The 19,212-nt window shown below is 34.1% G+C and overlaps 1 protein-coding gene across 1 annotated transcript; it reads left to right on the plus strand.

Annotated features, from left to right (window-relative positions):
- The first annotated feature begins 16,777 nt into the window (after positions 1-16,777).
- Positions 16,778-19,061, plus strand: LOC140047240 (uncharacterized). Its single transcript, XM_072092144.1, has 3 exons — positions 16,778-17,918; positions 18,033-18,138; positions 18,271-19,061. Exons 1-3 carry the CDS (start codon positions 17,563-17,565, stop codon positions 18,685-18,687), a joined length of 879 nt encoding a protein of 292 aa, XP_071948245.1. The 5' UTR covers positions 16,778-17,562; the 3' UTR covers positions 18,688-19,061.
- The last annotated feature ends 151 nt before the right edge of the window (positions 19,062-19,212 follow it).

The raw sequence follows: 19,212 nt of genomic DNA on the forward strand, positions 1-19,212 counted from the left end.
CTAGATAATCCCCTACGTCGTATTCTATCGTATGAGACATCTCAAAGTGTGGTCGATACTGAACGTTAAGTCGCATCGAACAAGACAGCGTTTTTGGAATAAGATCATGCGTCAGCGAACACTTAAAGCTGGTCATTTCACGTGTTGCGTTTATTGGCAAAGTAGCTATACTATCTTGAATTCCATTGGGACGTAGGCGGATCTCTTTCGCAATTGAATGTGTGGTAGGCCTACCCACCTCCACCATCCAGATTTCAACACTTCCTGCAATGTCACCAATGGTGACATTGCACGACAACGTGACAGTCTCACCTTCTGAAACATCAGGCCTATCTATACCACATAACAAATCTGGAACATTCACGACATCGACGTCTATTTCCACTACATGAGATGTTAAACCCGTTATAGAAATGTGTTTGCAAATATAAAGGCCTTCATCAAATTGTGTAATGTTGGTTATAACAAGACGATAATTGTGTGTTACCTTGTCAAACTTGAGTCCGTATGAATCTTTAAATGATGCAACAACACTATCGTTAATACTGACTTTAGTCTCCGCAGTTGTACCATTGCTGACATAATACCATTCTACGTCATGATCGTCTGTATTTCCAACTTCGCAATCTAAAACAGCATTTTTTCCAACATTAAATGTTAATGTAATTCGTGATGATTGGGTTTTTGACAAACAATTATAGAATAACCCCAAAATTATGTAGAGGTAAACTGCTTTACCAGTGAAAGCCATGATACAAAAATTAATGGTTGTTTCTTCTTCCGAGTAGATGTAGAACTAAACAAAATTCGCTTAACGTTTTTATTTTGTTTCGAGTTTCGAAATATTAGAAATTACAGTTATTTATTTATAGACAACTTTAATTATGCAATAATTCACCTATTGTTGAATGACCAATAGAGTATAAGCGCGTCATGATTCTCATTGTAATTGAAATGTAGAAAAACTTATAATAAATTTGTCGTTAACACAATAACAAACAATGTTAGGCCAAATCAATTGAAAACAATATTGCTCTTTTATTCATTTGTATGCGGTATTGATTGATCAAGTGGTTAAATCAATTTTTTCGATTTACATTTGTTTTAAATAATTGGCCCCACTCTAGACTCTGGGAAAAATCCCAACAACGTTAAATTCGAGTTATCTTATAGGCCTACTTGATAACATTTTGTCTTTCATAGAACATTATATTTGTTTATATCTATAGTATTGAAAAATCTTATTATTGTCTTTGAAAGTTTTAGATGTCAGATAATAAATATTGTATATCTATAATCTTAAATCAATCTAGATTTAAAAATCTTAGTTGTACTTCTACCTCTTCTGTAATGTTCATCTGTTTTCCACTTTTGTGTTTATATTCTCAACTTTTATAGACACTTTTTAAGCCTACAGGTTTTAAAAAATTATATATATTATAACGGTTTTAGTCAAACGTCGTGTGTGGCAACCTTTATCTTGATTTTCTTGATTATAGTCTATATCAACAAACAAATTATCATCCTTTTCAGTTTCGCAATCATCGATACCATCCTAACACAATTATAAATTCTATGAGAACAAGCTTTCACATTGTGATCGTCACTAACGGTTCCGGTTCCAACTTTTTACTACTGTAGTAAATAAATGGTTATATTTATTGGCCACGTACATGATAAGTAGATCTACATTATAAAGTATTTTATATTGTTATTTAATAAAACAAAAAAAATGGAGTTACTATGCAAACAACAGTGTTACTTTGATTATGAGTTTGCAGCAATAATGACGGAAAACACCTTTAAAAAGAGATTATCAATACATATATAGTTTGTTTCATCGTGTTAGTATGTAATATACAAAACGTATGATGGTTATCTATAGGCAGATAACTGAAAAAGTTACCAACCACCTATCGATCCATCAATTAATAAAGTTGTATTTTTTTTCTTTTTAAAGATTTGTCAGGCGTTTACTAGGAAACTGATCCGTGAAACCTAAAAGCTACCAAAATCGGAACAAAACCCACATACCATTCCGTTTACCATCAATACCAATCACCTTTGTAACTCTTATTTTTATACTTTTCTATTTAAATGTTAACATTTTATAATTATGGAAAAATTTAGGCCTACAAACATATAATATATATTAGCTTAAAATAAGATGAAATTAATTTATATTTTCGAACTTGAAATTCGTTCATAATTTTCCCTTCACCTTCTATTATGGGACTATAAGGGAGATGCAAGAATCAACGGCGCAGATCCGTTTGGGGGACGTATAACAACAATCAAATACTTTGCGAGTAACTTTAGGCTGGGCCCCCCGGCTCTTTGAGTAACTTATAGGTCGTTTCAATCGATTTGTGAGCACATAAAAATTAAAGAATACAATTATTTTGGGTTACGCTCTTTTTAGACACTAGTCCTGATGCGCCATTGGTATTCACTCAAAATCTAGTCTTCTTAGATACTGTATTTTCTGAAATTTCATACGATATGTCGATAGAAGTCTTGCTTTCTATTTCATTTCAACAATTTAATGATTTTGCTGTTGAAAAGTGAGGGGCACTAAAGAATATGTGGGGAACACGTCCCCCAGACCCCCCACCCCGGGATCTGAGCTGCAATTTATACTGTTTTTAGTATATATTATAATGGAAACGAAGACAGCGGACACAACTACCAACCCTCCAACGATAAGTGCTAAATAAAGAGGAGAAAATCTGTTTGTCGTACTTTTGACACTTAATTCAACGGTATGACTAGCTTCACCAACATCGTTTTTAGCTTGGAACTTAATTGTGACACCGTTGTCATTTGCCGTCAGTTTTTTGTTGTTGGAAAGATGAGTAATCCCTTGACTTTGAACTACTTCGGCGTTGCTGCAAACTATGCTCTCTATTATTTCATCATTCCGAAAACATTCCCAGGTTACTTCTGCCGTGGGGTTAGCCGACACATTTATTGGTATGTCTAGATAATCCCCTACGTCGTATTCTATCGTATGAGACATCTCAAAGTGTGGTCGATACTGAACGTTAAGTCGCATCGAACAAGACAGCGTTTTTGGAATAAGATCATGCGTCAGCGAACACTTAAAGCTGGTCATTTCACGTGTTGCGTTTATTGGCAAAGTAGCTATACTATCTTGAATTCCATTGGGACGTAGGCGGATCTCTTTCGCAATTGAATGTGTGGTAGGCCTACCCACCTCCACCATCCAGATTTCAACACTTCCTGCAATGTCACCAATGGTGACATTGCACGACAACGTGACAGTCTCACCTTCTGAAACATCAGGCCTATCTATACCACATAACAAATCTGGAACATTCACGACATCGACGTCTATTTCCACTACATGAGATGTTAAACCCGTTATAGTAGAGCAGTTAACGCCATAAAAATAGCCAAGTTGTGCACTTTATTACCAAAGCATGAAACATGCCACAAAGTTTCTTTGATGTGTATAGATTCAAAATATCGGGGGGTGCCAAGTGTCCAACGTCCGGTATGGCGGCCATCTTGATTTCAAAATGGCCACCATAAAAACAAAAAGTGTTCATATCTTGGCAACTATAAACAGTAGAGACTTGATTCTGGTGTTAAATTGTTCACAAACCACATATTTCTATTTGTTCTAATGAAAAGTTTCGTAAAAAAATGATCGGAAATGACGTTTCTTCCAGTTTGACCTTTGACCTCTTATCTGTATATCTCGGTAACTACTGATCATTTTCAATCGATTTTGGTGTCATTTTGTTCAGAATAGAGACATTTATATTTGTAGTAATGAAACATTTTCACATAAAATGACTGGAAATACAATTTATAACCTTTGACATATATAATTATGTGAACATATTGTATGTGGTCTACATTGATATAATGCACTTAATTTTTTTTACCGAAATAAATGACACTTAATGAAAAAATGACCAGGAATTATTCTGAATTTTTTACTTTTGATGTGATAGGATAGGCGTAAAGTATGACAGATCACTGAGAAACATCAATCACTGAGCTCATCTATGCCGACTTGTTTGCTAAACTGTGATGTGTCAATCGTTAGATAAAAGTTTTGGTCCTCTCTCCTCCTTCATCTTTTCTTTTTTTTTTGTAATGTATTATACCATATGGACAATTGTCTGAAATAAAAGTTGAATTGAATTGTTAGATGCCATTTGGAAATATTTTTTCGTTGGCCTCTTTGATGTTGCATATGAGACAAGTTCGGAAAGTTCTCATTTTCACGAGTTAAGAGAACACCGTCTTTCAAAGTACTTACTACAAACTAATCCTGCATTTGTGCAGTAGACCTACTTTCATTAGTCCGAAACTCAGATAATTCTTGTTCATTTTCGTTGCATCTAAAAAAATGTACTCCATTTTTATGGTAATGGGCCTTTGCTGTAAACCATCTGAATCCTTTTCCTCGATTTTCTCTAGTCATTGATTTTTTAGCAAAATCCCAACCAAATCAATTCGTAAAAGACATCTCAATATAATTATTCAAGTAATCCTCAAATTAGTGACATGGACCTACAATATACTGTTCTGTACAAGACCTTTTTAGGCATCCACCTGTGGACTTTCACTTTGAAGGTCTTGGTCTCCTAATCATACAAGAAACAATGTCTGATTTAATCAATCATAGTAGTGGGTCCAGACAAAGAAGGGGGTGTAAGACCATCCACAGACAAAGAAGGGGGTATAAGACCATCCACAGACAAAGAAGGGGGTATAAGACCATCCACAGACAAAGAAGGGGGTATAAGACCATCCACAGACAAAGAAGGGGGTGTAAGACCATCCACAGACAAAGAAGGGGGTGTACGACCATCCACACACAAAGAAGGGGGTATAAGACCATCCACAGACAAAGAAAGGGGTGTAAGGCCATCTACAGACAAAGAAGGGGGTGTAGGACCATCCACAGACAAAGAAGGGGGTGTAAGACCATCCACAGACAAAGAAGGGGTGTAAGACCATCCACAGACAAAGAAGGGTGTAGGACCATCCACAGACAAAGAAGGGGGTGTAGGACTATCCACAGACAAAGAAGAGGGTGTAAGACCATCCACTGACAAAGAAAGTGGTATAGGACCACTTACAGACAAAGAAGGGGATATAAGACCATCCACAGACAAAGAAGGGGGTATAAGACCATCCACAGACAAAGAAGGGGGTGTAGGACCATCCACAGACAAAGAAGGGGTGTAAGACCGTCCACAGACAAAGAAGGGGATGTAAGACCATCCACAGACAAAGAAGTGGGTATAAGACCATCCACAGACAAAGAAGGGGGTATAAGACCATCCACAGACAAATAAGGGGTATAAGACCATCCACAGACAAAGAAGGGGGTATAAGACCATCCACAGAGAAAGAAGGGGTGTAAGACCATCCACAGACAAAGAAAGGGTGTAAGACCATCCACACACAAAGAAAGGGGTGTAAGACCATCCACACAAAAAAAAAGGGTGTAATACCATCAACAGACAAAGAAAGGGGGTATAAGACCATCCACAGACAAAGAAGGGGGTATAAGACCATCCACAGACAAAGAAGGGGTGTAAGACCATCTACAGACAAAGAAAAGGGTGTAAGACCATCCACACACAAATAAAGGGGTGTAAGACCGTCCACAGACAAAGAAGGGGATGTAAGACCATCCACAGACAAAGAAGTGGGTATAAGACCATCCACAGACAAAGAAGTGGGTATAAGACCATCCACAGTCAAAAAAGGGGGTGTAGGACCATCCACAGACAAATAAGGGGGTATAAGACCATCCACAGACAAAGAAGGGGGTATAAGACTATCTACAGACAAAGAAGGAGGGGTAGGACCATATTAACCGAGGAAGCATACAAAAAGAAGATGCAATCAAAATAGGACTTGGAAAACAATAAATTGTAGAATAACTGAGGCTTGATTGTTGAAATATAAAGGGTTCTTTGTAAGGTCATTAATAATATATTGATATAAACACGATCATCATACTATTCATTTGACATTCAAATACAGTCTATCTCGAAAAGAAGCTCATGAATACTATCACCTTTTCAAGGTTTTACGGTATTCCATAACATGTATCTTATTTCCTCTGTCAAACTATTAAAACTTTTAGCGAATCAGAAGGTGCCAACATCATTGAATTAATGGTACCACCCAGCACATTGTTTACCAATTTTATGTAACATATACAATTTAAGTCCATTAATCATTTAATATAATTACGCCTATCAGGTCAAAGTTAAAAATTAGATGCATTTAAGACCAACACAAACCCACATACAGTATATTCACATAATTAAAAATCAATAAATAAATGTCAAAGGTCATAAATTGTATTTCCGGTCATTTTATGTGAAAAGGTTTCATTACTACAAATATAAATGTATTTATTCTGAACAAAATGACACCAAAATCGATTGAAAATGACCAGTAGTTACAGAGATATACAAATACGAGGTCAAAGGTCAAACTGAAAGAAACGTCATTTCCGGTCATTTTTTGACGAAAATTTTCATTAGAGCAAATAGCAATATATAGTTTGTGAACAATTTGAGACCAGAATTAAGTCTCTAATGTGTATAGTTGCCAAGATATGAACATTTTTTGTTTTTATGGTGGCCATTTTGAAATCAAGATGGCCGCCATACCGGACGTTGGACACTTGGCACCCCCTGATATTTTGAATCTATATATATTAAAGAAACTTTGTGCCAAGTTTCATGCTTTGGTAATAAAATGCACAGCTCATGTCACTAACTGCTCTACTATTATAGAAATGTGTTTGCAAATATAAAGGCCTTCATCAAATTGTGTAATGTTGGTTATAACAAGACGATAATTGTGTGTTACCTTGTCAAACTTGAGTCCGTATGAATCTTTAAATGATGCAACAACACTATCGTTAATACTGACTTTAGTCTCCGCAGTTGTACCATTGCTGACATAATACCATTCTACGTCATGATCGTCTGTATTTCCAACTTCGCAATCTAAAACAGCATTTTTTCCAACATTAAATGTTAATGTAATTCGTGATGATTGGGTTTTTGACAAACAATTATAGAATAACCCCAAAATTATGTAGAGGTAAACTGCTTTACCAGTGAAAGCCATGATACAAAAATTAATGGTTGTTTCTTCTTCCGAGTAGATGTAGAACTAAACAAAATTCGCTTAACGTTTTTATTTTGTTTCGAGTTTCGAAATATTAGAAATTACAGTTATTTATTTATAGACAACTTTAATTATGCAATAATTCACCTATTGTTGAATGACCAATAGAGTATAAGCGCGTCATGATTCTCATTGTAATTGAAATGTAGAAAAACTTATAATAAATTTGTCGTTAACACAATAACAAACAATGTTAGGCCAAATCAATTGAAAACAATATTGCTCTTTTATTCATTTGTATGCGGTATTGATTGATCAAGTGGTTAAATCAATTTTTTCGATTTACATTTGTTTTAAATAATTGGCCCCACTCTAGACTCTGGGAAAAATCCCAACAACGTTAAATTCGAGTTATCTTATAGGCCTACTTGATAACATTTTGTCTTTCATAGAACATTATATTTGTTTATATCTATAGTATTGAAAAATCTTATTATTGTCTTTGAAAGTTTTAGATGTCAGATAATAAATATTGTATATCTATAATCTTAAATCAATCTAGATTTAAAAACCTTAGTTGTACTTCTACCTCTTCTGTAATGTTCATCTGTTTTCCACTTTTGTGTTTATATTCTCAACTTTTATAGACACTTTTTAAGCCTACAGGTTTTAAAAAATTATATATATTATAACGGTTTTAGTCAAACGTCGTGTGTGGCAACCTTTATCTTGATTTTCTTGATTATAGTCTATATCAACAAACAAATTATCATCCTTTTCAGTTTCGCAATCATCGATACCATCCTAACACAATTATAAATTCTATGAGAACAAGCTTTCACATTGTGATCGTCACTAACGGTTCCGGTTCCAACTTTTTACTACTGTAGTAAATAAATGGTTATATTTATTGGCCACGTACATGATAAGTAGATCTACATTATAAAGTATTTTATATTGTTATTTAATAAAACAAAAAAAATGGAGTTACTATGCAAACAACAGTGTTACTTTGATTATGAGTTTGCAGCAATAATGACGGAAAACACCTTTAAAAAGAGATTATCAATACATATATAGTTTGTTTCATCGTGTTAGTATGTAATATACAAAACGTATGATGGTTATCTATAGGCAGATAACTGAAAAAGTTACCAACCACCTATCGATCCATCAATTAATAAAGTTGTATTTTTTTTCTTTTTAAAGATTTGTCAGGCGTTTACTAGGAAACTGATCCGTGAAACCTAAAAGCTACCAAAATCGGAACAAAACCCACATACCATTCCGTTTACCATCAATACCAATCACCTTTGTAACTCTTATTTTTATACTTTTCTATTTAAATGTTAACATTTTATAATTATGGAAAAATTTAGGCCTACAAACATATAATATATATTAGCTTAAAATAAGATGAAATTAATTTATATTTTCGAACTTGAAATTCGTTCATAATTTTCCCTTCACCTTCTATTATGGGACTATAAGGGAGATGCAAGAATCAACGGCGCAGATCCGTTTGGGGGACGTATAACAACAATCAAATACTTTGCGAGTAACTTTAGGCTGGGCCCCCCGGCTCTTTGAGTAACTTATAGGTCGTTTCAATCGATTTGTGAGCACATAAAAATTAAAGAATACAATTATTTTGGGTTACGCTCTTTTTAGACACTAGTCCTGATGCGCCATTGGTATTCACTCAAAATCTAGTCTTCTTAGATACTGTATTTTCTGAAATTTCATACGATATGTCGATAGAAGTCTTGCTTTCTATTTCATTTCAACAATTTAATGATTTTGCTGTTGAAAAGTGAGGGGCACTAAAGAATATGTGGGGAACACGTCCCCCAGACCCCCCACCCCGGGATCTGAGCTGCAATTTATACTGTTTTTAGTATATATTATAATGGAAACGAAGACAGCGGACACAACTACCAACCCTCCAACGATAAGTGCTAAATAAAGAGGAGAAAATCTGTTTGTCGTACTTTTGACACTTAATTCAACGGTATGACTAGCTTCACCAACATCGTTTTTAGCTTGGAACTTAATTGTGACACCGTTGTCATTTGCCGTCAGTTTTTTGTTGTTGGAAAGATGAGTAATCCCTTGACTTTGAACTACTTCGGCGTTGCTGCAAACTATGCTCTCTATTATTTCATCATTCCGAAAACATTCCCAGGTTACTTCTGCCGTGGGGTTAGCCGACACATTTATTGGTATGTCTAGATAATCCCCTACGTCGTATTCTATCGTATGAGACATCTCAAAGTGTGGTCGATACTGAACGTTAAGTCGCATCGAACAAGACAGCGTTTTTGGAATAAGATCATGCGTCAGCGAACACTTAAAGCTGGTCATTTCACGTGTTGCGTTTATTGGCAAAGTAGCTATACTATCTTGAATTCCATTGGGACGTAGGCGGATCTCTTTCGCAATTGAATGTGTGGTAGGCCTACCCACCTCCACCATCCAGATTTCAACACTTCCTGCAATGTCACCAATGGTGACATTGCACGACAACGTGACAGTCTCACCTTCTGAAACATCAGGCCTATCTATACCACATAACAAATCTGGAACATTCACGACATCGACGTCTATTTCCACTACATGAGATGTTAAACCCGTTATAGAAATGTGTTTGCAAATATAAAGGCCTTCATCAAATTGTGTAATGTTGGTTATAACAAGACGATAATTGTGTGTTACCTTGTCAAACTTGAGTCCGTATGAATCTTTAAATGATGCAACAACACTATCGTTAATACTGACTTTAGTCTCCGCAGTTGTACCATTGCTGACATAATACCATTCTACGTCATGATCGTCTGTATTTCCAACTTCGCAATCTAAAACAGCATTTTTTCCAACATTAAATGTTAATGTAATTCGTGATGATTGGGTTTTTGACAAACAATTATAGAATAACCCCAAAATTATGTAGAGGTAAACTGCTTTACCAGTGAAAGCCATGATACAAAAATTAATGGTTGTTTCTTCTTCCGAGTAGATGTAGAACTAAACAAAATTCGCTTAACGTTTTTATTTTGTTTCGAGTTTCGAAATATTAGAAATTACAGTTATTTATTTATAGACAACTTTAATTATGCAATAATTCACCTATTGTTGAATGACCAATAGAGTATAAGCGCGTCATGATTCTCATTGTAATTGAAATGTAGAAAAACTTATAATAAATTTGTCGTTAACACAATAACAAACAATGTTAGGCCAAATCAATTGAAAACAATATTGCTCTTTTATTCATTTGTATGCGGTATTGATTGATCAAGTGGTTAAATCAATTTTTTCGATTTACATTTGTTTTAAATAATTGGCCCCACTCTAGACTCTGGGAAAAATCCCAACAACGTTAAATTCGAGTTATCTTATAGGCCTACTTGATAACATTTTGTCTTTCATAGAACATTATATTTGTTTATATCTATAGTATTGAAAAATCTTATTATTGTCTTTGAAAGTTTTAGATGTCAGATAATAAATATTGTATATCTATAATCTTAAATCAATCTAGATTTAAAAACCTTAGTTGTACTTCTACCTCTTCTGTAATGTTCATCTGTTTTCCACTTTTGTGTTTATATTCTCAACTTTTATAGACACTTTTTAAGCCTACAGGTTTTAAAAAATTATATATATTATAACGGTTTTAGTCAAACGTCGTGTGTGGCAACCTTTATCTTGATTTTCTTGATTATAGTCTATATCAACAAACAAATTATCATCCTTTTCAGTTTCGCAATCATCGATACCATCCTTACACAATTATAAATTCTATGAGAACAAGCTTTCACATTGTACTCGTCACTAACGGTTCCGGTTTCAACTTCTTACTACTGTAGTAGCCTAAATAAATGGTTATTTTTATTGGCCACGTACATGATAAGTAGATCTACATTATAAAGTAGTTTATATTGTTATTTAATAAAACAAAAAAATGGAGTTACTATGCAAAAAGAATGTGTTATACTTTGATTATGAGTTTGCAGCAACAATGACGGAAACACTTTTTAAAAAGTGATTATCAATAAAGCCGGCCGACACGACCGTAACTTAAATTTTAACACAACGCAACAGCAGTGCCACATTCCCCAACCCCTCCAAATTAAACATTGCATGCAAAGCTCTGATTTGCTGTGCACTTTTTATAAGTTTATTACGTATTATCGCAGTGCAGCGTTGTTATACCTTTGTAATTTAGTTTTATACTTTTCTTCAAAAAATGTAATATTTTATAATTATTCTGCTCTATTTACAGTTTATGACAGTAGGCCTACAAGCATATGATATTAGCTTAAAATAAGATGAAATAAAACAATTTCTAATTATAATACACATAATAATATTTATATTTCATTTGATAATAACATGGCAAATATTAAGGAATATTGTTCAATAATAATGAAAACTGCTATAAAAATCTATACAATTTAATTTTACCTAATAAAACTGGAAACTTCTTCATTCAAAAAATATTGATAATCATAATCCAAACAATTTACTGACTTTCCTTATATCAAAGGAATATTCTAATTCAGTTTCGATTGATTTCTACCAAGGTAGGCCTACTGAGTAATTAACTGTATTAAATCCGCTGTATTAAATCCATGTTATCTATTATTATGTATCTCCGAATTAACTGTTCTATAAAGTTTACTCCATGGGTAATTACATATCCTATAATGCAAGCCAAACAACAGGACACAACCATCAACCAACCGACTTGTATTACTAAATTAAAAAGAGCATATCTGTTAGTCGTACTTTTGACATTTAATTCAACGGTATGACTAGCTCCACCAACATCATTTTTAGCTTGAAACTTAATTGTGATACCGTTGTCATTTGCCCTCAGTTTTTGTTTGTTGGAAAAATGAGTAATCTCTTGACTTTGAACTAGTTCAGCTTTGCTGCAAACTATGCTCTCTATTATTTCACCATTCCGCAAACAGTTCCAGGTTACTTTTGCCGTGGGGTTAGCCGACACATTTATTAGTATATGTCTAAATAATCCCCTACGTCGTATTCTATCGTATGAGACAGCTCAAATTGTGGTCGATACTGAACGTTAAGTCGTATCGAACAAGACAGCGTTTCTGGAATTAGATCATGCGTCAGCGAACAGTTAAAGCTGGTCATTTCACGTGTTGCGTTTATTGGCAAAGTAGCTATACTCCTTTCTTGAAGTCCATATAGGATCGCTTTTGCAATTGGCTGTTTGGTATCCACCATCCATATTTCGACACTTCCTGCAATGCCACCAATGGTGGCATTGCAGGACAACGTGACAGTCTCACCTTCTGAAACATCAGGCCTATCTATACCACATAACAAATCTGGAACATTCACGACATCGACGTATATTTCCACTACATGAGATGTTAAACCCGTTTTAGAAATGTGTTTGCAAATGTAAAGGCCTTCATCCAATTGTGTAATTTTGATTATAACAAGACGATAATTTTCCGCCGTGTCAAACTCAATTTGGTATAAATCTTTAAATTTTGCAACAACACTATCGTTAATACTGATTTTAGTCTCCGCAGTTGTACCATTACTGGCATCAAAATACCATTCTACGCCATACTCGTCTGCGCTTCCAAGTTTGCAATCTAAAACAGCGTTTTTATTTCCAACAATTAATGGCAATGTAACTCGTGATGATTCGGTTATTGACAAACAAGAGAATAACCCCAAAATTATGTACAGGTAAACTGTTTTACCAATGAAAGCCATGATACACAACGTAGTTGTTTCTGAGTCAAAACGCTAAACAAAATTTGTTTATGATTTCATTTTAAGTTGCGTATTTATTTTTAATACATTTTCAATCGAAGTATTATACATTTTGACAGTTGTAGTATTTATAGAACACATTTTATGCAATAATGCATCTATTGTTGAATGAACCAATAGAGTATAAGCGCGTCATGATTCTCATTGTAATTGAAATGTAGAAAAGCATTGTTTTACTGGTAGGACGTGTTACATAAATTGGTCGTGAACACATAACAAACAATGTTAAACCAAAATCAATTGAAAACAATATTGCTCTTTAATTCATTCGTATGCGGTATTGATTGATCAAGTGGTTAAATCAATTTTTTCACTTTACATGTTTTTTTTTTTAATTGGCCCCACTCTAGACTCTGGGAAAAATACCAACAACGTTAAATTCGAGTTATCTTATAGGCCTACTTGATAACATTCTGTGCGACACTGTCTTTCATAGAACATTATATTTGTTTAGATATATAGTATTGAAAAATCTTATTATTGTTTTTGAAAGTTTTAGATGTCAGATAATAAATATTGTATATCTATAATCTTAAATCAATCTAGATTTAAAAACCTTAGTTGTACTTCTATCTATATAATTTAATTTTCCCTAATAACACTGGAAACTTCTTCATTCAAAAATATTGATAATCGATAATCCAAACAAATTACTGACTTTCCTTATATCAAAAGAACATTCTAATTCAATTTCGATTGATTTCTACTAAGGTAGGCTATACTGAGTAATACCTAAATTTAGCCTAATTATAGGCGCGACCTACTGTATTAAATCCACTGAACGCATGATTCATGTTATCTATTATTATGTATCTCCGAATTAACTGTTCTATAAAGTTTACTCCATGGCTAATTAATTGTCCTATAATGTAAGCCAAGCAACAGGGCACAACTACCAACCAACCGACTTGTATTACTAAATTTAAAGGAGCATATATGTTAGTCGTACTTTTGACACTTAATTCAACGGTATGACTAGCTTCACCAACATCATTTTTAGCTTGAAACTTAATTGTGAGGCCGTTGTCACTTCTTGCCGTCAGTTTTTGTTTGTTGGAAAAATGAGTAATCCCTTGACTCTGAACTAGTTCAGCGTTGCTGCAAACCATGCTCTCTATGATTTCATCATTCAGAAAACATTTCCAGGTTACTTCTGCCGTGGGGTTAGCCGACACATTTATTGGTATGTCTAGATAATCCCCTACGTCGTATTCTATCGTATGAGACATCTCAAATTGTGGTCGATACTGAACGTTAAGTTGTATCGAACAAGACAGCGTTTTTGGAATAAGATCATGCGTCAGCTAACAGTTAAAGCTGGTCATTTCACGTGTTGCGTTTATTGGCAAAGTAGCTATACTCCTTTCTTGAAGGCCATTGGGACGTAGGATCGCTTTTGCAATTGGCTGTTTGGTATCCACCATCCGTACTTCGACACTTCCTGCAATGCCACCAATGGTGACATTGCACGTGGTGACATTGCACGACAACGTGACAGTCTCACCTTCTGAAACATCAGGCTTAGGCTTATCTATACCACATAACAAATCTGGAACATTCACGACATTCACGTATATTTCCACTACATGAGATGTTAAACCCGTTTTAGATTTTTTTTTGCAGATGTAAAGACCTTCATAAAATTGTGTAATTTTGGTTATAACAAGACGATAATTGTCCGCCGTGTCAAACTCTATTTGGTATAAATGTTCAAATTTTGCAACAACACTATAGTTAATACTGATTTCAGTCTCCGCAGTTGTACCATTACTGGCATCAAAATACCATTCTACGCCATACTCGTCTGAGCTTCCAAGTTTGCAATCTAAAACAGCGTTTTTATTTCCAACAATTAATGTCAATGTAACTCGTGATGATTCGGTTATTGAAAAACAAGAGAATAACCCCAAAATTATGTAGAGGTAAACTGCTTTACCAATGAAAGCCATGATACACAACGTGGTTGTTTCTTCTTCAGAGTAGATATAGACTGGAACTAAAAAAAATCGCTTAACGTTTTTATTTTGTTTCGATTTTCGAAATATTAGAAATTACAGTTATTTATTTATAGACAACTTTAATTGCGCGTTAATGCACCCATTGTTGAACCAATCGAGAAGTAAGCGCGTCATGATATATTGAAATTCAAATGCGCTGCAGAAACAACATTTTTTGAATGGTAGCGTTTTATGCATTGGTGGATGACATGATATTATAATGAAATCAACCGAATTAATTGAAAATATTATTGCTCTTTTATTCATTACTACCCGATTCCCAGTGCCCCATACTACAATATTTACCAAATAGGAATATTTGGTAATAATATACAGTACGGTACCGTATCTCATCGTGTCATCTATTTTCAAAAAAACCTTCCGTACCATTTCGTATTTTAAAATTCGCTTACCTCAGCACTACAACGGATATGTAGACTTTCCAATTGATGGTCGGTCGCAACATTCACATTAACATTGGGATCCCACATTTAAAAGAGCGTTCGGCCGGTCCTGTTTGCAGTAGGCATAATGTGGTAGTAATAGGCCTAATATAACAAAATTATTATATTTTATCTGAAATAATATTGATTATATTCTGTGTTTCCAACTTTACAGTCTAAGAATAGCGTTCTTTCTAACAATTTAATTAAGTTTTAATGTAATTCCTAATGATGATGATGATTTCTTCGTAATACTCTGTTTTTGTATCCTCTTTAATATTATTTTAACTCATATTTCTACTTATATTAATACCAATAACAATATCAACAATACTGAACATTATTTATGTTAAATCATATTTTATTATGTCTATCAGTAATGCTGCAAATTATAAAGCTGAAAACAGCATAAATATAGTTATAGTTGTAGTTATAGTATACTGTATCTACATATTTTCCCTTGTTTTGTTTAGTTATCTTTCCTTTTCTATCATACACATATATATTATAAGACATGTTTTTATATCTATAATAAATCATAATTGTAACCTATAAGAGATTTTAATATTTTCTTAATGAATAGTTTGTAGTGTAGGCCTATAATTTCTTCTGACTAATCTCGACTCTGATAAATCATTTTAATTAAAAAAAATATGTACAGGCCTAACTTAGGCAAATATATAATTTTTTTTTTAAAGAATATAGTTTTTAATATTTCTTTGCCTCTTGTAATTTACATTATATTATGGTGTTAACAATAGTATATAGCTAATACATTTCTTCATATTCTTCATGATTGGGTTTTTTACCCAAAAAAAAGAAAAAGATGCACAGTCTGAGTCATGGTTTTTTCTTCTTCAATAAACTAAACACAATTCGCTTACGTTTTCATTTGTTTTGAATCTTTGTAATTCGTTTCATTACACTTCAACAATCGAATTTTTTTAAATGTTGACAGTTACCGTAGCCTAATATTTATTTATAGAAAACATTAATTGCGCATAATGCACCTATTATTGAATACAGCAGTATAAGCATGTCATGATTATTGATTTGAAATAAATTTATTTCCATAAGAAAATATAGTAAAAAGCAATTAAAAAACAGACTTTCGTTCTAGTGTTCACCCGGGCATTTAGGCCTATAGATGCATTATTTTAACATTTTTTTTTACCTCAGCCCCAACTTTGGTTTGAGGTGGGTTTAAACTTTCCAACGCAAAATTCATATTCATACTCATAATGGGACCTTCAAACATTTCAAAAACATTTAGGGCCTGTTTCTATTAAAAAATAAAAAAAGAACGGTTTTCTTGAAACCGGTTTCGGCAGTTGTTTATAAATAAAGATCGCGTTGCAGCTCAATTTTTACTCCCAATAAAACCGGTTCCGTCCATGTGCGTTCGTTATTAATGACGTCATTATATACCCACAATGTAGTTCGGTAGGCGGAAGTGCGATTGGATCGAGGTCATGTTTACTTTTTTCACCGGCTCATTCGCGCGGTTCTTATAAAAAAAAATTATTTGTTATTTAAAAATATGGATATCTCTACGTTATTACTATTAAGCCTATATCTGAGAAACACTACCAGATTAGGCATAGTTGAAAATACGGAGAATGAACTCTTTTTCTGGCGACAACGTGCAAGAAGAAGAAGAAGACAGATGTTTGCAGGTGCGCTGATCATAGGGACGATGAACGATGATAACAACATGCCTAGGCGACGAGGGCTAAGATTAAGAAGGGCTAACATTGTTTCCCTCGATTGGTGGCACGAAACCGTCTGCCACCGATTTTCTGACCAGTTGTGGAAGGAAAATTTCCGAATGTCTAAAGGTGAATTTAGTATTAAAATATCAACTAAAAACACACTAGGCCTAGCCTATAGCTAGGGCCTAGCCTAGCTAGGGCCTAGGCCTACATGGTTTATAATAAATAGGCATATTTAAAATATTATTTTATGGGATTCATTATCATAGGCCTATCTAGGCCTATGCCAGGAAAGGATAAACAAGCTTAATTAACAGCCTCTTTATTATTATTAATATTGAAAATAAGCAAGTCTTGGTTTGGATTTTTTTTCCAGAAACATTTCACATTTTGTGCAATATTCTACGGCCGTATCTGGAAAGGCAGCAAACAAATGTTGGAAATGGTATGAGTGTGGAAAAAGTGGTGGGGATGACAATTTGGCGTTTAGCTACTTGTTGCGACTTGCGCACCATTGGTAATTTGTTTGGGGTACATCGCTCAACAGTATGCAGAGCTGTTTACCAAGTGTGCCAAACTATTGTAGATGTTATGTACCATGATTACATTGTTTGGCCCACTGGTGAACGTTTGCAGGAAACGATACAAGGATTTTCCCAAGAACATGGGTTTCCTCAATGTGGCGGTGCCATAGACGGGTCGCATATACCTATCAAAGCACCCCATATCTCCACAGCGGATTATTATAATCGTAAAGGGTGGTATTCGATGATTCTTCAAGCAGTTGTTGATCATAAATTGAGGTAGATATTTGGCAATTTTAATGTTTTCTTATTTATTTGCATAAAGATTACGTTGCCTTTCTACTAAATACTAAATCTAATACTATGTTTTAACTGCTTGGTTACCAATTTCAGGTTTATTGATGTGAATGTTGGATGGCCAGGAAAAGTACATGACGCCCGGGTGTTTAGGAACTCCTCAATATACGAACGCGGTCAAAGAGGACAATTATTTCCACGGGTATGTACATACAGCACTGCAACTAATTAGGATTTCGACATTTTAAAAACTATGCAGTATATCTTAAAGTAGTACTGTATGTAAATGGTTCTTTCCTTATTGAAAAAGCTGTTTTGTTTTTTTTTCTTCTAGGAAGCAAGTGTAGAAATGGAGGGTATTGACATACCTGTATTTATTATAGGAGATCCAGCTTACCCTCTACTACCTTGGCTTATGAAAGGATTCCCAGAAGGTGCAAATTTTAACAGGCAACAGAGAACCTTTAATTATCGACTGAGTAGGGCACGCATGGTTGTAGAACAAGCGTTTGGTCAACTCAAAGGTCGATGGCGTATTTTGATGCGACGGAATGATACACATGTTTCGAAGGTGCCTCTAATGGTTAGCAGTTGTTGTGTCTTGCACAATTTCTGCATCAGCCAAAATGATGAGGTGGAACTTGAAGAAATTCATGTTAATGAAGAAAATATAAATGAAGATGACCCACTTCCAGATGCATTAGATATTAGAACAACATTAGTCAACTATTGCAACACACATCCATTATAGAATTATTTTATAGTTATATATAAGTTAAATACATGAAACTATTACTACTTTAAAGGCCAGGGGCGAGCAAAAAATTTCTATTGATCATACAATTCCCCTGTATGTATCATAATTACACCAGCTTGTTGAAAATAAGCACTTTTTTTCAGCGAGGGGATGGTTCAAATTACACGGTAAAATCTTTTGTACTCAGTATATACACCATCTTTTTTCACCTTCTAGGGAGTCACCAGACATGTTAGTACATTAGGTTAAACTACCTAACTACTGAAAAAAAGTTTTCTGGTTTTTATAGCGAACTTTTTACAAATTTTGTATTTGACCATTTTATGGGAAATTCATGTTATTTTTGTCTTGATTTCTATTACAAATATTTGATTTAATAACATGCATACATTTTAATTATAATATCTGGTTAATTGTACATAATTTATGTACAATTAACCAGATATTATATTTAAAATGTATGCATGTACCTGAGCTTTAAAGTATTTCTTTGACGTGAGGTAAACAAACACTGTATTT

This window comes from Antedon mediterranea, chromosome 1, assembly GCF_964355755.1.
Source record: "Antedon mediterranea chromosome 1, ecAntMedi1.1, whole genome shotgun sequence".
Lineage (NCBI taxonomy): Eukaryota > Metazoa > Echinodermata > Crinoidea > Comatulida > Antedonidae > Antedon > Antedon mediterranea.